Raw genomic sequence first — 23,190 nt, forward strand, 5'->3', positions numbered from 1 at the left:
CACCGTGGTAGAGGGGCAGAAGGAAGGGGAGGAGAGGACAGAGAGGAGATGGTGCTTCGACAGGATGAACAGAAGGGAGACTAAAGCCATAAACAAGCCGGAATCTGTCACCTGCACTTTGGCTCTGTCTGACCTTGGATATGTCATTTCACCTTTCAATATTCAGTTTCCCCATCTGTGGAATAGAGAAAATCTTGTCCCAGTGGCAGACTTTCAGGGTTAATTCTAAAGCTTCCCGACTGCAAGATTCACAGAAAGTGTTAATTATGATATTAACATCTCCTTAGAGCAACTAAAAATAGTTTCTCTGCCTGACTAAAGGCAAACGACGGACAATCTTTGTCCAGGAGGCCCTGCTGAGTCCACACAGCCAAGGAGGACTATCTCCTGCCTCCGAACTCCTGGTTTACATACTGGAACTCTGCAAGGCCCTCGTGGAGTTAACATACACAACAGTGTCCTGTCAGCGCAGGAGCCCGTGCAGTCTTACCTATTTTCAAGTCACTAGCTACGTGGCGTGGCACTTCTCTGAAGCTGAACGGTGAAACTTCACTCCACATTCGGAACGCAGCCGCTAGTCCCCTGCGTGTGTCCCTGGCGCTTATGAGGTTTCTTGGGAAGGACAGGATTCTGTAGGAACACAGAACAACTTCAGGAAAATGCTGTTCCCTTCTCAAACGTCAGCTGAAGGCTCTCAAGGCTGTATCAGACAATCAAGTCTTTCCATTCACTCTAATAGGTTCAAAACAAGAGTAGCTTGAACTGGATATTAAGAATATTTAATAAAACTCCCACAAGGACTAATATTTTACTGATATTCTTTACAATCACATGTTCTGGACTACAGCTTTTGTCCCTCCTCAAGCACATCATTTTAGACAAGGTTCTCTTGGAAAACTATTTTTATCCTAACATCTCCCAGTCTGTTGTGCAGTGATGCTGGAAGAGGAAACAACTGCATTTCAGCAGCAGACAGGTAACTCCTATTCATAACACTACAATGTATGTGCACACGCTGAATTATAATACTCTCAGGCAGAACTTTTGAAAGAGGGTTCCAAAGGATAGCAAAGGTCTGATAGTAAAACAAGTTATTTCCTTTGAAAAAATCTCATCACTTGGGAGAGAGACTCAAGAGAGGTTTTTGCTTAGGCCACAGGTATAGATACAGCTGAACTGTAAGAAAAACTACTGGTGCAGGATGGCAGAACCATGGAAACGTATAGATGGCTCCTAGAAACTTACCTTGTCCCAAAAGAAGATCTGCATTCAGGAAATTGCCTGAAGTGTAGCAATTGGGAAAAGTTGTGTATATTCTGCTATCCCCTCTGGTTGTATTTTAGCTATGCTGTTTATGTTCTCCCTTCGTCCCAGCACATCCTAAAGGGAGCAGAAGGTTTCATATCAAGCCAGGCTGTTAATGAGTGTAAACCTGGACAATTAAGACTACCATGAGGCTTAGCCTGTTTGCGATGAGCGTAAAGGGAGGTATATGTTCTCTGCTCGGTGTGAAGGAGTCAGGTTCATGCCACCACTCATTCTTTGGGCTTACAGGCAGAATGAACTCCTGCTGTCCAGCGGGAAGGCAACACGTACACTGAACAACGCAACGACCACCACCGCACGTTGAGCAGGTAAGGCCAGTGGCGGTTACGACGAGACTTCTAAGTGACAGTGTAACAGCTACCTAGAGACAGAGGTAACTGCAGCATCAGCCACACCCTGCAAATTATCTTCCCGGCCTGCATTTGGTGACCGTGAGATAGTCCCCCTCCTGCTTCTGTGGAGAAGAAAGGGGTTAGCAGAGAGCTCTCAGACAGACACAACTGCCGCTGTCCTCCTGCCCGCCCCACTTGCCCTCCTCTCTCCTTGCCTCCACGGCCTCAGCAAACCCACTGCAAACATAGCTCAAAATGCTTTCCTTCCCTGTTTGTTGGGGACAGAAAGCTCTCCCACCCACTACAGTCCAGAGCTAGAGACCCTCACAGCTCCATAATCACGTCCTCAGCCCAATGCCAAGAAAAAGCTGCAACAGACGTTGCTGCTGCCAGAAGCCAAGTGTTTTCCGAAATCCAGCGTGACCTGCCATTCAAGCCACGGCGGTTTAACAGCTAGTGATGGCAGCTCCCTTGAGAGGTCAGGTCTGGGGCTTGCTCTGTACTTTAAAGTCAGGAGTGCCTGGAGTTAGCAGCCACATTAAAAGGACCTTTGTAATCACGTAAGACATTGAAAAAAACCTAATTTGGCTCCTGTGTCTCCAGGAAGGTGCAGACTCTCAGCCAGGAGTGAAGAACAGGCCTTTCTTCAGTCAAACCTCCAGGACTCCTGCTACTCCAAGGTTTACCGTGACAGTCTGATTATACCTGCCAGTGCTCATCTTATGAAACTGTTTCTAAGGGGATTCCCTGAACCTTGTTCTATGTAAACTCATGCTAGCTCTCCTGAAAAACATTCAGCAATGCCATTAATATTTTCCCAGAGAGAAAAGGCACCTTTTCAGGATGCCGCCACCACAGCCCATCGCACTGGACAGTTTCAGGGGCTGTCCAGTAAGGAAGAGAGCTGCTCCAAGGCTAAACACCAGACAGGATTGACATTGCCTTACGCCAGCGGTAGCAGTAGAGCCAGACAGCAATGAGAAACAGGTCAGTGTGAAAATCCATAGGAGTCCATCAACTTTGGCTCTGAACAGCCCGCTTGTTGAAAGCAGTACTAGCATTGCACGTTTACATAGCTGCATCGTATCAAAACCAGACCCTCTATGGCTGTATGGTACTGCTGAAATGCTGCTGGTTCTGAGCACTGCTAAACCCAGCTGGAAATCGGTAATCTGGACAGCCACTTTCCTTGGCAGAAATGTCTGAAAATATTGGGGTTAACATTCACTCATCCTATGATTGCCAAGGGCTTTTTATTGTTTATTTGTTAGTAATCTAAGAGTTGGCATCCCTTCCTGAAAAAACAGGGAGAAAGAGATTCCTAAAAGCACTCAGCATTAACAGAGCTCTGTCCTCCTGAAATCACAGAACCTTTCAACAGCAATTTCCCTCAGAGATGATTTAGGTTCATACGGAGCTCTTTTAAAAATACCAGCACGACAGAGTTAATACTCAATTCACTCCCTTCTGAGGGAAGTCCCCAGTTCTGGGAAGCCTACCTGTCTGAAGCCCGAATCTGCCCCTGAACAGTTAGTTTTACTGTAAGTAGCCTCAGCATGCAGCCATATGTGCTACTAGCTTCTAATGCAGTGACGACGCTTCACAGGATCCACAGCTGAGGTGAGAAGTGTAGCATTTGTAGAAACACTTCCTCCTTTCGAGTGGCTTTAGCAGCTATCCGTTCACTAGCAAATGGGTTAGCGATATTCACATGGTTAATATCTATACCCATGGCAGGAAAAATTCAGACCCCAGTGTCACTTAGAAAATGCTAACTCTTAGGGCTAATGCAAGTCCGTACTTGTATGTCAAGTTGAAGTGGTCCCATTTCAAGTGCCCTGGTGTGATCGTGTATCGTTTTCTCCGAGCTGGAGGCCGAGGTGGGAAAGCTGGACCGTGCAAAGCAGAAGCTCTCACTCCGTGAAGACCAGGTGATGTGGCATCTTCCTTAAAAGACAAAACAGGAGGTTAAAAGGGATGGGAGAGACTGCAGGATCGAACAGTGTGAAAGACAAACTACCAGGTATGGGACATTTGGAGGCTGGGGAGCACAACTGGTACTCCCTCCTGGGGGTCCAGGAGACAGGACTAGCGCACGAGCGGGTCAGTGCTTTGCAAAGCGTGCCTGCTCCGAGTGTGCCGAACAAAACCAAGACAGAGCAACAGAGGGGCTATGCCGTGAGGAGCTCTTGGGGCGCGTCTTAGATCAGACGTGCAAGGAAAGGAAGGGAGCAGCACGCCTCAACACAGGATCACAGAGGATCAGTGCTGCAGGCTCCCTTGAGCTGCTGCATAATTCCAGAATAGGGCACTGGAGCACAGCACAGATGGAGCAGAAATGAGGCCTCAGTAGGCTTCTGGCCACAGTGAGTCTGCAGCTCTTCCTGGAAAGTTTTCATTTCCTTTTCACTTCGCTATTGCTCTCCAGCCTCACCACAGAAGAAATTAAATACTGGACAAATGAGTAAAACAGGCAACCCTTTGTGCAGAGAAGTCTTTATAAAGCTGCACTGTAGATCTGAAAATGCCTTCAAAGTAAATAGGAGCCCTAGAAACCCTGGAGTGCATTTAAAGCCATCATACAGTAAAAGACACCAAATTTGGTGACAGGCCTGACTCAAACTATAAAAGCCTTTTAGTCCTGAGTAGTGGAGGTAAAAGAATGGGACCCAACACGGTTCTCTGGAAGCCTACCCACTCTGCCTCCCCTTCTCAGGACTAAGACACTGAATATCTCTGGATCATCTTTGCTCCAGAGGTGCCAAGACACCTACTAAGCAATATGTGTAGTGGCAACGTTACAAAAGCTGCACCAGTACGAGTTTGTTCAGCCTCACAGCACATTCTACAGAAAGCAAGAGCTGTCTTCATTTTACTCATGGAAGAGCTGAGGCTCTGAGAGTCAAAATAGCACATCCCTGGTCTCACAGCAAGCAAATGGCAAGAAAAGACAAAAAGCTCGAAGCAACAGCTGCCAGATACTGCCCAAATCCCTAGCATCTCTCCAGGACTGGTAAAAGGCTGAGGGACTCCATCCCAACAGGAAACCAGTCTCTTTTGCTCATGCCTGTGAGCCATACTAGCTTCTATCGTGTTCTAAACTCAGTGTCTTTCTTTCCTAGGACAGTCTTTTAGTCTCTCTTCCAGCTCAGCTGTAGGTCTGACTCACAATTTGAAATCAGCAGAATCGTTGAATGTAAGGAATGCAAGGGCCATAGAACATCGCCTATGAGACAGAGAGGTGTTAACTAACACCTTGCCTTCTAAGCTGCAAGCTTTGGGCAGGGTATTTGATCACGTTTCTGGGAGTCTTCAGATGCCAATTTGCTCTTGAAAGAACTCACAGGATTGCTTTTCCCTTTCAACCTTTGTCACTTCGTTTGCTGTATTAAGGGATCTGGCTGAGGAACCCATACTTTTTGGTTCGCTCAGCTCAAGGCCCAGCCCCTTCTTCACCAAGGTGAGCGATAGAAGTACACTGGCTGTTGTCCCTCTCCCTTCACCTCCAGTGGTTTTTACCTCTGATTCTACTCCGAGAATGCCCTTTTCCCTTGATATGAAAGGAAAATTTTGCACCCTTTTGAGCAGCACAGACAAGGAGGATCAGCTAGCCTGCATATCAGTGATCTGTTGGAGCTGTAAGAGAAGCCTGGAGCAGATTAGCTCATAATTACAGGATAATAAGATATTTTCCCTTTTTTTGCAGTCCTTTCAAGTAGGGTAGAATTAGGCAAATCCTTTCTGCCTTTGTGGTTTTCTCTACGATCCCTTGCCAGTATTGGGGCTGATTACACGTTCATTCTGGCATCAGCCAGGAATAGCCCAGGATTGCTAGTACTGTGAATTCTCAGTCTACAGGCTCCGACTCAGGAGACCAGATAACTTATGATGGGACGAGGTAAGGTATTAACACTCTTCAGTAGCTGTCTACCCTTGTGATAGATGCTCCTGCTCCTTAGCAAAGCCAGCAGAACACGCAGTGCATTTCTAGCCTCTAGAATTCACAGCCCACTGGCCCCCGTTCCAGTTTATGATAACACACAGAGCTGTAACCTGCATAGGCTGAGTAATGGACACTGCCATCCTCTGCCACTGGGCTATTAAATTACACCAGCATAGGGTGAAATCCTGAGGCTCTTCTTAAAGCCCTCTGGGTATCAGCAGAGGAAAATTAGATAGTCAGAAACAGCCTGCTGGCTTCTCCTTCTAGAAGGAAAACTCCTGCAGCCCCAAGGAAGAAAAATTATTGTCTTTTCTACGGCCATTGAGCTTAAAACCCTAAGGCCATGAGTGCTGAACAAGCAAGGGGGAAAAAATTTAAAAAAAAAAAAAAAAATCTGTGTCCCTAGTGAGCTTATCCTCAAAATACAAAACAAAGTAAGGGTGACTCAGGCCTGACGGCGATCACTGAAACCTGTATCTGACCCAGACACTAGATCAAGAAAGGTGCAGAGGGTTGAGTTCGCTCACTCAGATATTCTGCTCTGTCTCTGCTCTACTCTAGTCTTTGTTCTACCGACCACTGGTGCAACAGGATGCTTTTAATGAAGAATGTGTTGCAAAATGAATTGGGAAGGGTGGGGTACCCACATATGCTGTAGGATTCTAACAAAAATGGAATGACCTAGTTAAAAATTTCACAGTATAATTTGGATTAAAGGATCTGTCCGGATGCCAAAGAACCAAGACTATGGGAATACTCAGAACTGGAGAAGAAGTCAGGCGCTCCCAGGAGGAAACCCATTTGACTGTGGGTTAAGGTCTCAAAGATTCAAAAAAGCTTGGGAGGTGCTAGAAGGACAGGTGCTTCAACTCTCTCAACAACTGCAATAGACACCAACATATATAAAGGCAGACCCCGGTCAACATCCCTGCTCTACATAATTCGCCCTGTGCAGTCAGACCTCTATTAATTTACTTCACTGAGTTGTAATGAATGTAATTCGTTCTCCTCTCTCCCTCCTAGTCATGCAGTTCCCCTTTCACAAACCAAGCTCTAACATAACTCTGTGACTTAGTATCAATTAATAAAAGCCCTGAGCATAAGATGCAAACAAGGGGTGCTATTGCCTGGATTTTCAGAAACACAAACAGCAGGAGAGGATGCGAGCACTTAAAGGAGATTTTTTTAATAAAATTAAAAGCTAAAATTAAGCTAGACGCAAAAATTAAGATCAGCTTCTGAGAGTCCCAGAGCCTTGCTACAGTTCCCCCGACCAGTCTGTCCCACCGTATCTTGCTAATGGACGGACCTTGAAAGAGAATTATTATCAGCTAATAGTTTCTGTAGGTCCAGCGTTAACTCCCAGTTTAGATCTTACACACCACGAGCCCTGCGTCTGCAGTTCCTAGGAAAGCTCAGCTGCTGCGGAAATCGGAATGTATGCATGCCACATCATACTAGGCTGGGAAAGCAGAGGTACTCAGAAGAATACCTCCGAGGGAGGGAAAGCTCTGAGGGAAAACCACTCAAATCTTTTGTGCATTCACTGTTCGGTGAATGCAAGCTGCATACACAACTCTAATAATCTGATTCTACTTGGATGCATAATTACCTTTTAGGATCCCTTGCAAAAAGGGACTAAACAGCCATAAACAAATCTTGTTGCCTTAACAGTTATTTACATATTTTTTAGATTGCTTCCTGAATTTATCCGTCTTCTAAAAAGAATACACATGCACATATATTTGATGTCCCCACTCCCCTTTCAAGCATTTGAGAATTAGATCCTTTCCCCTACCTGACTTTTCTGAACTGCAGCTCCAGCTGGATCTCCCACAATAGCCAGCAAAGCCACTGCAGGGAATATGCATAAAAATCCCACAATGGTTCTACAGCCATTGCTCTTTTTCTTGTCAACTGAGAGGAAGCTCTTCCTTCTGTTTGCAGAAAGTTGTTCTACTTGATCCATGTCGTTCTTTAATACTTTTTAGAGGGAGATGCGACAGATACTAAGACATTCTCTTCACAGAATGCATTGGTAATCCTTTTGCTCACAGTTGCATTTGGAGCATTTGTGAGTAGCCCTGCAGTTACTGCCAAAGTTGTGCAGAATCACTAGAGTTTCAAAAAGCCCCAAAAAAATAAAAAAATGTAGACTTTACATTAAGCCTCTTTCCAATGTGCCAAAGATTCTCTTAGCCTCTGCCAAGTGGAATCATATTACTGCAGCTGAAAGTTGGGCTGGCGGAGGAAAAGCAGCAAAGTGAAACAAGCTGGGATGGACATGAACTCTTTTCTTTAACTGACTGTATAATCAACAGAGGACAAATCTGCAGTTATCAGCTTTATGTCATGAAAAAATTGGGGGAGGGGGCAGAAAAAGGGAATCCAGAAGCCAGCATCATGCCCTTGGAATGCTTCATTAGGGATGCTTAACACTAGAAGAGCTGTCATTTGTCAGGGGCTGTCTTGAGGAGCAGAATGAAAAATGAGATGCTGTGAGAGAGCAGGCAGGGCTTCTCTGCTTCGGAAATTCTGGTCAGGGAGTTTACAAACTCAGATAAAAGTAAACATCAACTCCCTCTTCCATGAAACTTGGCAAGTGACCTGCAAATTTCTTGTGTGCTTGGGAGCTAGCCAGGAAGGGGTTATCAGGCTGAGAAAGACCAGTATCGGAATCATACTGATTTTGGGTACCTCAGCTTGAGCATGTCAGAAAGACTGACTTGGAGAAGGGGTCAGTTTGCCTTAAGCTGTTAGGTTCTCTACGGCATCTCCAGGCTGCAGACATGAAGTCAATTCGGGACTTTTTAAAAAGCTTACTCAGAAGTTCTCAGGTTTTCAGAAACAGCTGCACTTTTCTGTCTGGTCCCTAAGCGCTGGATACTCAGCGCTCCTGAGGTGGGGTGTCCTTAGCTAAACACTTCTGACCAGACAGAGGAAAAGGAACTGTGCAATCTCCTAGTTTCACAAGCAAATGGCAGTGAGGGGGTAGTTCTATGGCCAGCCAGTATAAAACATTCCTAGGGGATATCCAAAGCATTTGAAAGGTTTCAGAAACTTCTTGCACTTTTAATAATGAAAAATGGCTTCATTTGATTTTTTTTCCCCTAGTTCATAATCAAGCTTGTGACATTTTATGATTCATGCATTTTCAGACTAAAGCTAGCCGGGAGCTTTTAAACAACTCAGAATAAATATGACCAATGAGTCTGGGTACAATTTCATGAAAATTTTCTTTTTCAATTTTCACCAAGCTCCCCCCTGGAGGAAAAACATGCTTTCTGCAGAGAGTGGACAAAGTGCAGCAGTTGTTCAGCTACCAGAAGGATAGAATAAGGAGTAACATGGAAGGAAGTTATGGATAGAATTACAAAGGAAAGCTGGAACTAGGAGGAAGAGAAAGAGCAGAAAGCAAGGGTACAGGGCTCGAACTCCTGTGGACCAAAGCAGTCAACTGCAGCAGTCTGAGATATTGGCTCATCTCAGCTGTTAGCTGCAACTTTCTAGGGATAGTTACACCTCTTCCTCAGTAGCACAGTTGGCAGAATAAAACATGCCTGTGCATGAGCACTTTTTCAAAGTGCTTTGTTCGGAGCTCCAGAGAGTGGTGCAAAAGCACCTCCATTTGTGGTTTAACCTGTAGACCACAGTATGAAGTCAGAAACTGCTAACACCACACTCCTAAACTTATCAGTGTCTCAAGTCCCCTGAAGACGTTTCTATCAGAGTCTGTGGACAAGAACACATCTGCAGAAAGACTGATTGAGAAGAGAGTCTTGAAATAAAAACCTGTCTTGGAATGGGGCTCAAAAACTTCAGCCAAGAGCTCTTCTCCAGTAAAGCAGTACTGGCTCAAAAGAAAAATACCACTAGCAAACACAGTGCTGGAAGAACATTGAGTTTCAGTCATGGAACCGCGTAACAGCATTAAGGGCATCCGCCTTTCATACGGCTAGTAAGAGTCAGCAGTGTTTGAAAAAGATTTTAACTTATGCACTGTTACATACGCCCTCTCCACTTGCCAGAGTATCTGAGCATCTGAGCATCTCGCAGTCTCTCAGAGCATTTAATCTCACATCAGACTTGAAGGTAGGAAGGTAGTGCTATTACTTGCCCCTTACCAGTTAAGACTGTACTGTGCAGGAGAAAAGACTTGCCTGAGGTCATGCATGGAATCTTGCAGAGCAGGAACCTTCCAAGCGCCCAGTTAGTGCCTTACTGTTTCTGAAGATGACTACATGAACCTGAGTTTTAAAGCATAGATTGAGAACTCATACAACCACATAGCCTGAGGAAACTAAGAATTTCCTTTGTCCCAATGTAAAGAAAATAAACATTTTTGTAAAATACATCTCGGCTCAGACCCCCCCCCAAAAAAAGTTAGCGTCTAGAGCTTTAGTAAAAGGTCATTCTTGAGGACCGAATACTTATTCATGCAGCTACTAAAGGTTTGCACAGCCAAGCCCTCTTCCATGTGTTACTTAAGTATTCTGAATGGGGAAGGAGACTGTACTGTACATTAACCATTTATCTTCTTGTGCCACATGTGGTGGGTGAATGGGAATCTTTATCTGCAGAGATGATTCATGACCTCTCTGACATTTAGGAACCTGCTTCCCTGTCAAGGTAGCAAGCAGGTTGTACCTTGATGGATCAGAAGCGAGAAAGCAAGGTTTCTTGGAAAGCACGTAGTTCACTTTCCCCCCATATGCTGGGAATGCATTGTGCCCATCCACACAGAAATTCAGTGCCTGTGCATCCAAACCACTGGCTGCAGAATGCTTTCAAAACTCTTAAAATTTAAGCCAAATATTTGCTCAGAAACCAGCTCAGCATAAGGCCAAGACAAATCTCAGTTATTATGGCGATGAGAGTCAGATGAGGAGAGCTCTTACGCTGAGGTATTCAGAACTTACAGATGCAACTTGTGGAGCTAAGGGAGACGCAGGACCTTAACGCTGTGCACACTAACAGTGCTGCTGATAAAGTCATCTGGATTCTTTGGTGCACGAGCTCTGGCCAGAACCCTCAGTGCCGCTGCTGGTACAAAGTGAAATTTCCGGTTTCTACTTAGTTCGTTAATACTGTGGCTGTTAAATTTCAAGCACAGCTCTCTCTCTTCTGTAGATATTTTAAGGATTATTAGGACCAGAGTGCGCATCTGTTGACATTTCGCCCCTGTCCTCTGCCCTGGATTAAGAATATCACGGCTTTCCCAAGAGATACTTGTGCTTAAAGGACTCTCAGATGCAGCCATCAGTGGCCTCAAATCTACAGCACTTGTCAGAATTTAAGCCTCTTTCAGATGCTTCAGACAACTCCTCAGACTCCCTTCTGGGAGCCAGTGTTGCTCTGTGCCAAGGGCAAGAAGTTAGTCAGAACTCTGAAGTTTTACCTCTGTCTTTTCCAAGAGCTGAAAATATTCTCCACGCTTTACCAGGCAGCCTGAGCCCCTGAAAGGACTGCTTTTGTACAAGTGCAGAGAACTGCTGCTGTGACTTCGGAGTTCTGCTGAATTTTAGAGGTCTCAGGTTCTCAAGTGCAGATATTTGGTTTGGACCACAGGCGAGAACTGTCATCCTGACTATATTTGGACAGAAAAACATTCCTGGCTTTGGTTTCTGCACAGTGTCTAAAAGCAATGGAACACATTACACTTTGAGGGAATCCATGTGGTGTGACGGGGAATAGGAAAGGAAGGCAGGGGACAGAACTGACTTTGCTTTGTCTTCATGCTGTTAGCAGCAGTGGCCAGGACATTTGTAGGGAGCTGGGATTTTCTAAGCAAACAGTCAGGGATGCATATCCTGAGAGCTCTGCATGCAATAAATGTCACATGAAAAAGCAGGCTCTAAACAGCTGCCAGAAGGGAATGAATGCTGCGTACAACGGTCAACTAGAGACTATGGAGAACATAAAGGATTGGACGATTTGCACAACACAATACATTTTCCTTGTTAAAACACCTCAGTCTTGCTTTGCTCTTTTCAGTCTTAATTGCTGAACTGTTTAAAGTGGGGCTGCCATATAATGCACAACATATGGCTACAATCCCAAGGGCACGCTTTAGCGCAAAAATAAATTCTTTCTCACTTCCATGAATTATTCTTAGCATTTCTCTCCTCCCCTTTATTCAGCATTGCTAACATTAAACGTTACTTTCAGCACAATTTCTAAATGGTTATCTCTGCTATATTTGCCACATTTAAGAGGAAAGCTAGCCCTGGTGCAGCAGGCCGGGAAGCGCACTGGCACCGCTTCATTCAAGTCCCCAAGACGACACAAGAACAATATATTACAACGTAATTATAGTCACGCTGAGAGGCGCTACACAGAGAACCACCATTAGTGCTGGAACTGCAGCTGTCTGACTATGCAAAACTAATCTCACCTCTCATGAAACCTATTATTTATCCATGGATTAAATGCATATTATTCAGCATTGGAACAAACTGCTCCCATTAGCTTCCCCTGTAGTGAACTGGGAGCTCTACATGGAGGTGGGGAAGACGGGAAAAGAAGGACCTAACATCTGATCGTGTCTGATAGCTCAAGGCATGAGCATCGGCGTTTCATCTCTAGGGCACCAGTCCAAATCCAGGCCACAGGCAGAGGAGGGGGAGTGCACACAGCTGAATGTGATTTACCACATATTGGCTCCTTGGTGGCCCATGTGAAAAGAATTAGCAAATCCTCATATAGCTCTTATTTTAAAAAGCACTTACATATTTATCCCTTCATCTCACAACTTGGGGGAAAAGAAAGCCAACCCAACATTCTTGCATGGTTCCTGTGGGAACGGCAGTTAAAACTTGTACTTTTTCAGTGGGTCATGGACTAAAAAGGATTGTATCTGCTGTAGCAGGGAGCAACATTCCCCAGGGAGGGGAAGAATAAGAATGTTCTTTAGTCCCCAAACATTCTCCCACTTTCTATCATGCAGCCCCTCGTGATCAGCATTTGCTGATGTTCCTAGAAAAATCCATGGTCTGCTGAATAGCAAATGAGCTGAAAACAAGGGCTTGCTCCAGCTGGCAAAGAAAACGGAATATTTTGCTTAACTGTCAATTTGGAGCTGTAGCTCACAGAAGTGCCTGTACTGGCCTGACCCTGTGTTACCAAAGAGACATGGTCTTGACCCTAGTCAGAAGCTCAGCAGTCCAGCCACGGCCACGTAGCAAGTAGAATTTCAGGAATGAAGTAAGGGAGAAATTTTTCTCAATACACAGATAATAAAAAGTGTCCCTAACGGAATAAGCATTGCTTCCCTAGGTGGGGATATTTTTGTTGTTGCTCTTTGGTGGGCTATATTAATAATCTGTAATCCATTTGTGGATGGACCAATCCTTCTGAAACCCTGGGAGCAGCATAGACTAGTGGGAACATAATCAAAGGAGAGATGGGTTCTTTTCCTGACTCTGCTTTTCGACAAGCTATCTCCCTCTCTCTACTCCCTCGGTCTCGTGCTGTCAGTAAAACGCAGAGTTTTGGCCACACTTCCAAAGGAAGGGCTTTTCAAGGGCTTATCAAGAAACCCTATGAGTATGAGATGAGCTGCCGTCTTACATTTAAAGTTTTACACCAGAAAGACTCAGCAAGATCTTCCCCTTTCAGAATCATTGCTGTACATTGCTGCAAAGCACAGAGCTGCATTTCAGGAGATGGCAGAAGCCCCAGTGAAAACAAGGAGCTCTCCAGCTCATTTGCAGAAGACCTGTCAGTCTCATTTGTGGGAGACCAACTGGTAATAAACATCAAGCAGAAAGTTACTCACTATCCACACCGATTAATTAATGACAATATTTGTCGTTTGTCTTTAAAGGAGCATTTGCCTACTGCTCTGACACCTCTGTGCTTCTCTTCAGCCCCGTGCTGTTCCTATAACCAGGAAGAATACCAACTGGTTGCAAAAGGAGAATGGGGAGGAACATCTTCCCCCCACCTTGCCCCATCCTTTCCTCTCTCATATTTTCTAGCTAAATTTAATGCGGCTCCTAATCTCAGGCCAGGCTCTTGGCTCTTTTCCTGCTTACTACAGATAGCTTTTTCTTCTTCTACTTCAGATTCAAGCCTGGATTGGAGCAGAGAAACTATTTTGCAGGCTAAGAGTGCAGGCCAGATTACACATGAACTAGATGAACTAGTAAGTAGGCAGAGCTAACCGTTTCACCCAGCGGGGCACTCAGTCAGCCACAAGCCACTCTCTGATCCTGGCCCTCCATGTAAGCAGGCTTATCAAGAAAGATAAAACAGCAGAACCTTCCTCACTTCTCCAAAGCCTCAGACTCCCATGGGGCTGAGCCCATCATAGGAGGCTAAGCTTGCCAAAAACATACCTGGCACATACGGGCAGCTGCTTGCCTTCTGTTATCTCTTGTTCCTGTGGCTCCACTGACCATCTTGTTTCTTCTCTGCTGAGGTGCAGCAATTCCCTTCTTCTTACTAGGAAAATGAAAGGGTCAAAATGGTGCTTAACTGCTCAACTCTTGCTCCTCAAAAGCAATCACAGCAGGAACAGGGAAATGAAAGAATATACTCCCAACCTGAACGCTATGTTTACAAACGGTTTCTGTAGTTCTTAAGCAGGTATATTATGCTGTGCAAAATTCCATCTCTAATTTGGCCATACAATGGATTTCAGATATGAAAACAAGATCAGATCTTGAAATGGAACTTGCATTTTAAGAAATTAAAACATAAAATTGAGGGGAGCTCTTCTTTCCCTACAAAATCTCCTTTCATTAGCCGGGGGAGCGGGGGGGAGGAAATCTCCATTTTCTGCAACAGCTGCACAGCTTGGAAGTCAAAGGCTGCAGTCTTCCTACAATTTTTTTCCTTTAGGGAGAATAATCACTTGGAAGCCTCTCTTCATCTAGTATCCAAAGAAATTATTAAAGAAATGAAACAGATGCTCCCTGTTGTTTTTTCCTGAACAAACGGACACCTTAGGCGCAAGAGATGAGAATAACACAACAGATATTGAACAGTTTGCCACCTCTGTCCCCTCTTCCCCAAGTGCCAGCACACATATACATTTAACACACATGATGAAGTATCGACTGATTTTACCTTTAGTAAACTGCTGTTGGATTTGATGTAAAGGCTTTTGGATTTGATGTAAAGGCTTGTGAAAGAACTGTATTTCAAAAAACGCTCAGCATGGAGTTGGGGTAATATATAGTCTGGAAAATTATTCACTTGCACCAAATAGTGGTTAAAGCAGCTCTTACATTATAAAGACGGCTCAGCCTTGTACTTTTTGAAAATAGCCTTTGCACAGTACTTTTCTATTGCTGCCCTACTACAATACAGCAAACGTTTTGGGGAAATGTCTGGTTTATTCCAAAGGAATTTACACTAACATGAACTTCTAGGAAATAAGTAAATAAGTATCTGTACCTCTGATTTTCATCAAAGCTGATTCTGAAATTCAGCTTTAGGTTATTAGAGTGTTAAATCTAACCCAACCAAACAATTTGGGGGTTAAATCTAATCCATTCTCATAGCTCAAAAAAATCCACTAAACTGTAGCAGCCTCAAGTGAGTATTTTGACAAAGATTATCTATAGGAGGCAGAGGTTGTGACATAAGACTTTCTCACACCACCACGGGATTATGAAGAAGTAATAAATAGTCCTGTAACTACCATATATTCCACAAAGTTAAAAATTTCTTTAAAAGATTTACCACTTCTTTGCTAATGAACAAAGATAGTAGAAGAACACAATATTTTTGTTTGTTTTAAATATTGCTTGCAATATGTAACAAACAGTATGCTTGTGTACAATTGTGTCATTAAAGATATACACCACACACGCAAACACGTATGTATACATACACACACGCATGGCACGCTAGCCCTACAGGTTGCCACTTCCACCAACAGTTATTTTACAGGATGGACTCAGTGGATAATATTTCTTCAGTCAGACAGTTGGAAAACACAATACAGCTGGATCCATATTTCAGCTACTCTTTGTACATTCATTTAATGCTCAGGAAAATATATATTTTATTTTATTAAGTTTTTCTGCAAAACAAAGAAACAAAAATGAAATCCCTTTTTCTCATGTCTTAATTATTACTATTTATTTTCTTTACACTTTGATTGGAGTATTTAACACCTGCCTTTGGCATTATGGATAGAAAGCTCAGGAGTCTCTGAACAGACGGTTGTGCCAAAAAAAAAAAAAATGGAAGAAGAGTGTCACTTAGAGGTTAGAAATATTTGTTGTAACAACATATTTTCTCCAATCAGTGTTCACTACTTTATCTCTAAGGCACACACCCTGTCTTTAGGATCTCATTACATCCAGATTTGCCTCTGTCAGTCCAAGTTCTTGTCGAGCCCATAAGTACTAGTTCAGAGAGCATGCTGTCTTAGGACATTACCTCCCTACCACTGACAGGCATCTGGGAGGACTGATGCCATGACTGATCTCCACCGATATCTCCTCACGTGAAGTGCAAGCATATGCTTTGCCATCGCCTGCCAACGTATAAGGTATATCCTCCTACAGCATCTCCTTTCAGAGCAGTGCACGGCTGCAAATCTGACACTGCAGGGCACTAGAGATGATGCAGTCACTGGGGTTGGATGCCGTTGAAAACATCTGCGTACGGAAGTCTATTCGCCTCTGGTCTGAAAGTCTCTTCTGCCTTCAGTAGACAGGTCAGTGTTCTTTACTTCACGGCTTTCTCATGGATCAGCAGCAGAGGGTGAGGGGGCTGCCTGCCCTCAAGCACCGCTCCTTGGCCTTATGACATTGTAAGTAGAGGGGACTCCCTCCGCCTCCACCCAAGTCACATCAGTTACCTGCTTCCCTCTCTTTCAGGATGGCTTTGCAGGTAGCCAAACACATCAGCCTGACTAGCGCTTCTCATCTAAAATGCAAACAAAAAGGAAGTAAAGGAGGGAGGTGGGAATGGGAAGGGAAGCAAGCATATCCTTAGACAAAGATCTGAATCCTCTCCCGGATAGCCTGCCGGCAGATGGGGCAGACAGTAAGGGCTGTGCTGCAGTCTGGGCAAGACCCATGTCCACACTGGAAGACCAGTTTGATTTGGTCATCGATGCAAATAGGGCAGGTGATGCGCTCTTCCATCTGCCGGTAGCGGTTCTGCAGCTCCTCCATGAGCTTCCTCTGATCTGTGGATTCAGAGCTTGGGCTGCACTCCACCTCGGTGCTGTCTGCAGGGGTGGAGAGCAGGAAGAGAGTTAGTCACTAGCCTGCTCTGCCTCATGCAGTGTCTCTTTAATTAGACTCTGCCCCTCAAGAGTAGCAATTAGTTCAGACTAAAATCTCTTCACTGAGCCTTATCCAGGGATTCCTCAAATAAAAAGCCCGAGATGATGCTTTTTACAGACTGGCCAGTGTTGCTTTCCTCCAGTTAGTTGCTCAGCTGGTTTGTGTATGCGTGTGTTTTTGTTTGATTTTGTTTGGTTGGTTTTTAAAGGAAACGTTGTCTAAAATGTCCTGCCTTGGTGTTCTGGAATATGCTGCTGCTACCTTCAAGTAAAAACATTCAAAGCTGGTTGTGATGTTCTGCCATACTAGTCCGGGAATCCTTACAGTACTATCAGTACCATGTTCTCTCGACCTCCTGTTCACATCTGGGATTCAAATTTCTGGTTAAGTCTTTCAGGACATAGTAAAACAAGAAGAAACCATTTGACACCACTTACGTTGACTTTTGCATACATGAAGCTACACAAATAGAGTCATTTGGTCAACTCTGTGAAATGAAAGAACCCCAAATCCTGGACAACTGCCAGCTTAGGTAAATAGACTCCTCCTGACTTCAGCTTAATGCAGCCACTGTTCATCTTCTGCTCCTCAATCTTTGATTAGTACATTTCAGTATAGATGTCCCTTTCCCCAACATTCTGGAATTAGTTGCACTTCAGTGGTGCAAGAAGTGATTTCAAATCCATAAAGGTGAAGCAAGTTTGGGGATGGGGAGCTTGCTAAAGGCAAACACTGAAGACATCACTGATAGGGAAGTCCTGCTGATATTCTCAAGAGACCTTGATGTTCCTCCTCCAGCAGAAATCTGCATGCAAATGTCTCACTTGGAATTTTCATCACTATTTTGTTGCCAGTCTGTAGAAAAGACAAATGGTCCTGCCTACTGTCAGGTAAGCTTGCTATTTTTTGCATTATGGAGTCCAAAGAGGATTTCTGTCTTTGCCAGCTGTGTATATCCAATGCCATGTGACAGATTCTTGGTTCCCCTATGCTTTTGTCCAGGCATCAAGTCACAAGACTATAGCCCAACTCCAACAAAGGAATGCACAATGCTAAGCCATAAGCAGGATATGGAATTCATTTTCATGTGCACTTGCCCTAAGAGTGATCTCAGCTAGAAAGACAACTCTCACAACCACTATGGAAAAAGCTTCAGTGGACAACCTGCATTAATTCTAAGGCAAGTGCAAAACTGCTACTAGCCTGCTGACATGCATAACATTGCCCATTCTGGACACTGAGCAATGGGAACAGAAGACAATCTGTTTAAAACTGGGCTAAAGAGCTTTATCAAAACAATCCAGCTCAATGATTCCTGGATAGCTGGCTAATGCCAGCCCTGCATAGGCACTGTAATAATTTCAGCCAAGGGAGAAGCAAGGCTTTCACAAGACGCAATTTTTTCCTTTCTCACAGATTTTCACTGTTAGATCACTGCCTGTGAAAACGGTTAGACTGACACATGGAGAACCTGATATTTGCTTTCAATACACAAAATAAGCCAGGCACAGAACAAGCTTCCTCAAATGTCCTGTCCTGTCTATGCAGCTTGAGCATGGCCCATGACACTGAGAGAATCTACCTTTTTCTCTCTAAAGGTGGTCAATGCAACAGGCACGCACCCCCCCAAAAAAACCCCCAACAACAACAAAAAAAATCAACTCCCTTTCTTATGCTTATTTCACTGAAAATCATTGATGCTGCTCAAACTAACGCTCTGCAGGACCCTTCCCACAGCAGGAACAGCAAACATACCTTGTTTCAGTTTTTTGGTTATCGTCACTTGACATTTGATGCACTTCTTCATTCTCCTGGAGCATTCTACCATGAATGATACAAGAAGAGGTTACAATTAAGCCCACTGATGCCAGAATCAAGAGGAAGACGACACACTCAAGAACATCAGCTTTGAACAACCTGAGACCTCCCTGGATGATTAAGAGATTGTTTCTGCACGGAAATGAGGACACTACCTTCTTTCTGAGCTACGTCCTAGTCTCTTGGTTTAGTCTTTCCTACGCCAGTAGCAAATACAACACCTTTAAGTCCTCACTGCCCTGTGCTACTGGAACTGCTGCACTGTGGATCAAACCAGCCGTTTGCTCTGAGGGAAAAGGATGCAGCTCCGGCACACAGTCCTTACCAAATTCCCTGTGGTCAGACTGTGAGTGCCTTGCGAGATAACAAACTTGCTGACATGGTTGAGCAGGCTGCCATTAAAACAATTGAAATGCAAACCAGTAACAAAAGCCAGAGAAGAGGGAAATCCTTCTCAGGAGGTTTTTGACGGATAAAGCACTGCCAGCTAGAACTGAAACATCTGGCTTTCCTTCTGAATTATCCAGGGCATCTATAAGCACAAGCAAAGCTGCCTGGGGTCCCAATCAGCAGGTGGTCAGAACACTCTGTGTTTTTCATAGATAGCTTTGGACATCTTATCTAAGATGGTGGTGCTGAAATCATGCTGGGGTTGTTTCAGGACACAAACAGCACAATAGCTTTGTGTCTAAACAGAGCCTGATTTATGAGAGTCCAACTAGGGAAGCTATGTGGTAGAACAGGAAAGAAAAATTAAAAAAAAAAGGAAAAAAAAAACCAGAATGGACTTACCTTCACACACAATACTGTGCTGGCATGGGAAGAAATGGATGAGCAAGGCCAGCTCTGAGCAGACCAGGCACTCTGTGGGGACTGCCACACTCGAGACACTAAGGTTGGTCATTGTGTTGGGGGTGGTGTGCACACGGCGAAGGCTGCAGGTGATGGCTGAGCTGTCTGAAGAAACCTGCTGTTCCCTGCAACCATGAACATGTAATAAAATTTGAGCCACATACTCCAGGTCCTCCTTCAGCAACCAGATAACATTGTATTGATCCCTGGCAAACACTTCACATGGAGACAGAGCAGCAGACGCTCAGGTAGCATAAACTTGTGAACCTTCACTGCCCTAGTGCGACCAACTCAGCCTCTAGTAGCCAGGATTCTGACTGGATCTATCTAAAAAGAAAGGGAAGGAGCAGGGATGACACAAGTTGAAACTGCTCTTTTGGATGGCAACAGTAAGGTATTATTGCTGCTGAAGTCGTCATCTGCTGGGAGGAGTCAGCTTTTAGGAGCTATTTAAAAAGTGCAGCCCTAAGGATCCTCTGTGTTTGCATGTTCCTGAAAAGTGCCTGGGGTGGTTGTGAGCTTGCCTCTTACACAATACAAGCTTGGATCCAGACTTCTGTCCTGGCATTATGAGCCCCAAATCCAAAGTCCTCAGCATCCAATCCATCCATTACCTTTCCTGCCAGCCGGTCATCTGCTAGCTAGACCTACTACCTAAACTGCAAGAATGATTAATGATTGAACAGAAGGGACAAGGATGGTCATTTACTAGCAAATGTCTTCAGTACTGCCAAGAAATCCCTGGTCCTCTAGGAGTATTGCAAAGGGGTGCTTTTTGGCCTTTTGATACAAAGTCAGTAAGTTTCTGGGAGGAAACCGCTATCTAGCTTCCTACCAAAGTGGCAGTAGCTTCATCATAAATGCATGTAAACCCCAAATACTCTTCCTCTTCTAGACCTATTAATTTCAGTCAGACTAACCAAGCAGTTTAAGAAGGTATAGCTAATCATCCTTTCCTGACGGCTCCTGCGTGCGATGCTGGGACACACCATAGGCCGATGACCTAGCATGCAGCACTCGGTCTGCAGGGGCTGCCTTAACTCTGCAGACACAACCCAAATCCTCCAGTCAAACCTCAACACAGAAGCTGAAACCAGTACACTGTTATGAGAAATGTCAGTCTGAAAAAGCTGGCATTCTTTAAGCAAAAATATCTTAATCCAACATATACTCTACTGACAAAAATCCTATGGAAGATGTTTAAAGAGACACATTTCACCTGTTATTTACAGTGGACCAGAAGCATGGCCAATTACAGTGGCTGCTGCATGGTTCCTCCTCCAGCGGTAACATGACTGCGGGTCTGTGCCCTCAGATCAAACAGAACTCTGCTTTCATGTTTGCAAAGTCAAAATCCAAACAAATGTTTCTTAGAACCTGAGATAAACCCATCTTTGACTTGCTACTCTCCCTTTGGCATTTTCTCAGCTATTTCTCTTACCAGTTGGAAAACAAGCATTTATCTATCTCTGGAATAAATTCTGTAGATTCTGGTGCCCACTCTTTTGTTGCACTTCCTCTCTGTTTAGACTTTAAATATCTGTAACTGCAAAATCCAATGAAAGTAAAACAGAACCCAAAATTACTCTGCAAGAGAGGAGTTGCTCTTGGCTTCAGTGGCCAGTCTTCCCAGACTGCCTCAGGGCTCTCCGTAAGTCAAGAGGCCGAGTTTGCACCGAGCAGTATTAATCTGCTTTTCCCAACTCTTTCAAAAGGCAGTATGCACCCTTAAATAACCCCTCCAGAAACACAGGGTCAGCAGCCAGTGCCAGATGAAACAGGAGGTGCTCAGGCTGACATCCAAAGTGTTTCAAAGACGCTTCATCCCTCCTGGAACAACAGCTGCATGCAGTGACACCACAGTGCTGTGGTGGGAGCACTCTGCGTTTTGCAAGGAAGCATACTGTAGCTAGTTTCCAGAGGACATGGTTTACCTGAATTTCTGTGAGAAGTCTTTGACGATCTGGACAATCCTTCCATCTGTAATGAGGTCTAAAGGAGACTTTCCCCGATGGTTTGCATAATTAATATCTGCTCCTTCTTGTGCTAAGTAACATGCAATTGCAGTTCCAACATTCAGCTCTACATTTCCAAGAAAGCCAGAAGCCTGCAGCTAAAAGATGTTGAGAAACACTCTCTGTTAATAGAAAAAGTTTCTGTTATGTGGCTTTGATCCGTATCAAGTTCTAAACGAAGTCTTAATCATTGTACTTACGCTTTGAAAACACCAAAAAATCCTTCAGCATGTAAATAGCCGATTCAAATGTTGCATTCCGGGAACAAGAGTGTATAAGACTGCACTCCTAACCAGGTCCTAACCGGTGCTAATCATTACTAATCACAGTAATAGGCATTCACTTCTTCAGGTAGTGAAAAGGAAGTACACTGAAGACACCACAGAACATACCAATTGATGGACAGCTGGTGTTTGGAGCTCTAAGTGACAGCTTTTTAAAAAGCCAAGTGTTTGTGTACATTATCCAAACTAATTTGAAATCAACAAACATTTTCCACTGACTTAAAAGACCAGGGCATGTAGATCAGGGCAAGTAAAATTAGACGTGAAGGAGTCTACAGCATCTAGGTATAACGTTACTGTGAACAGTATTGGGAATGACATGCACAGATCCCTCATGTTGCTTTAAGACTTTCTGCATCCAGGACTAGCTATTGGCTGTCCCTAGCACAAGCTAAAACCCAACAGCTAGCAAAGCTGTTACGCAGACTTTCAGTGAGATGATAAAACCTACCCTTGTTGCTGACCCCTCTGCTCAAATTTGCAGGCAGAGAAATTCAGAAGCAAGCAGTGATTGCTGAGCTGGTGTGGGGTGTCTCTGTGGAATGCCAGTGGCCGGAGCATCTTTGGCCATGCACTTAAGCCATTAACTCATGCTATCAACACTGGTAGCTTGGTAACGAGCAGAATGGAAGAAGAGCAATGCACTAGGCTTTTTAAGCACCAACAGGTAGAAAAGAGGAATGGGTGGTTTAGCATACAGCACGCAGCCCTTCAGAATGTCGGTTTCATTTATTCTGATCATTTCAAATTACAATAAAAAAATCTATGCCAGTTTTTCCAAACACTTGCACTCTTGGTTTGCAATGCAAATCTGGTGAGTGCACGTGTTGGTATTTACATGGATGGCAGATCACTTTGAAGGGCTAATTTAATATCTTTGCCAAAAAGCCAGACTAAGCTCCCAGTCCCTGGCATATCACGCACTGATTTCTAGATCAAAGTCCTTTCCTGAAAGGCCTTATAGATCCCTGAATACAGAGCAACATAGTGAAATCCAGTTCAGGCTTTGTAACAACATGGCCTTTATCCTTCAGCCTGATATGTCTCACCTCTCATGTTCTGCTCTACATCTGCAGATAACTGGGGTGTTTGCGGTTAGCTATCCTCGTGTTTTCCATGCCATCAGACAGAAATGAATTGCTGTGGTTCTGGGGCATGAATTAAACCCAGGACTCTTGGCTCTGCAACTGGATTCATGACCTTTCCAATGTCAAGAAAGAAGCGCACAATGCTAATAAAAATATCAGGGGAGACAGTATGAATTGTTGTCTGACTATGTGAAGTTTCATGCTATAAATTCAAGCATACCCTCAGAGGCCTCAGAGGATCTATTCTTGCTTTCCCACAAGCAAGAAGGTTTGTTTCCAC

At 44.3% G+C, this 23,190-nt stretch overlaps 1 protein-coding gene and 1 long non-coding RNA gene across 13 annotated transcripts in view; one reads left to right on the forward strand and one right to left on the reverse strand.

Annotated features, from left to right (window-relative positions):
- The window catches only part of LOC142092367 (E3 ubiquitin-protein ligase MIB2), a 72,974-nt gene that overhangs the window by 5,390 nt on the left and 44,394 nt on the right, over positions 1 to 23,190 (reverse strand). For 4 of the 12 annotated variants that reach the window (XM_075172296.1, XM_075172293.1, XM_075172292.1 and 1 more), the window contains 5 exons: positions 21,458 to 21,636; positions 19,464 to 19,648; positions 18,609 to 18,674; positions 13,941 to 14,046; positions 491 to 630 (listed from right to left, as the gene is read on the reverse strand). In XM_075172296.1, coding sequence (XP_075028397.1) covers positions 491 to 630; positions 13,941 to 14,046; positions 18,609 to 18,674; positions 19,464 to 19,648; positions 21,458 to 21,636 — 676 coding nt within the window. Of the gene's footprint in view, positions 1 to 140; positions 176 to 490; positions 631 to 1,245; positions 1,381 to 3,459; positions 3,606 to 13,940; positions 14,047 to 15,949; positions 16,796 to 18,608; positions 18,675 to 19,463; positions 19,649 to 21,457; positions 21,637 to 23,190 lie in introns of those variants that run through there. The other 8 variants (XM_075172301.1, XM_075172302.1, XM_075172300.1 and 5 more) reach the window with 5 other exon arrangements.
- Positions 1,374 to 14,357, forward strand: LOC142092375 (uncharacterized). The gene is made up of 2 exons (XR_012677044.1): positions 1,374 to 1,634; positions 2,262 to 14,357. It is a non-coding gene; the product is annotated as an uncharacterized LOC142092375 (long non-coding RNA).

The sequence above is a fragment of the Calonectris borealis genome, chromosome 23 (genome assembly GCF_964195595.1).
Source record: "Calonectris borealis chromosome 23, bCalBor7.hap1.2, whole genome shotgun sequence".
Classification (NCBI taxonomy): domain Eukaryota; kingdom Metazoa; phylum Chordata; class Aves; order Procellariiformes; family Procellariidae; genus Calonectris; species Calonectris borealis.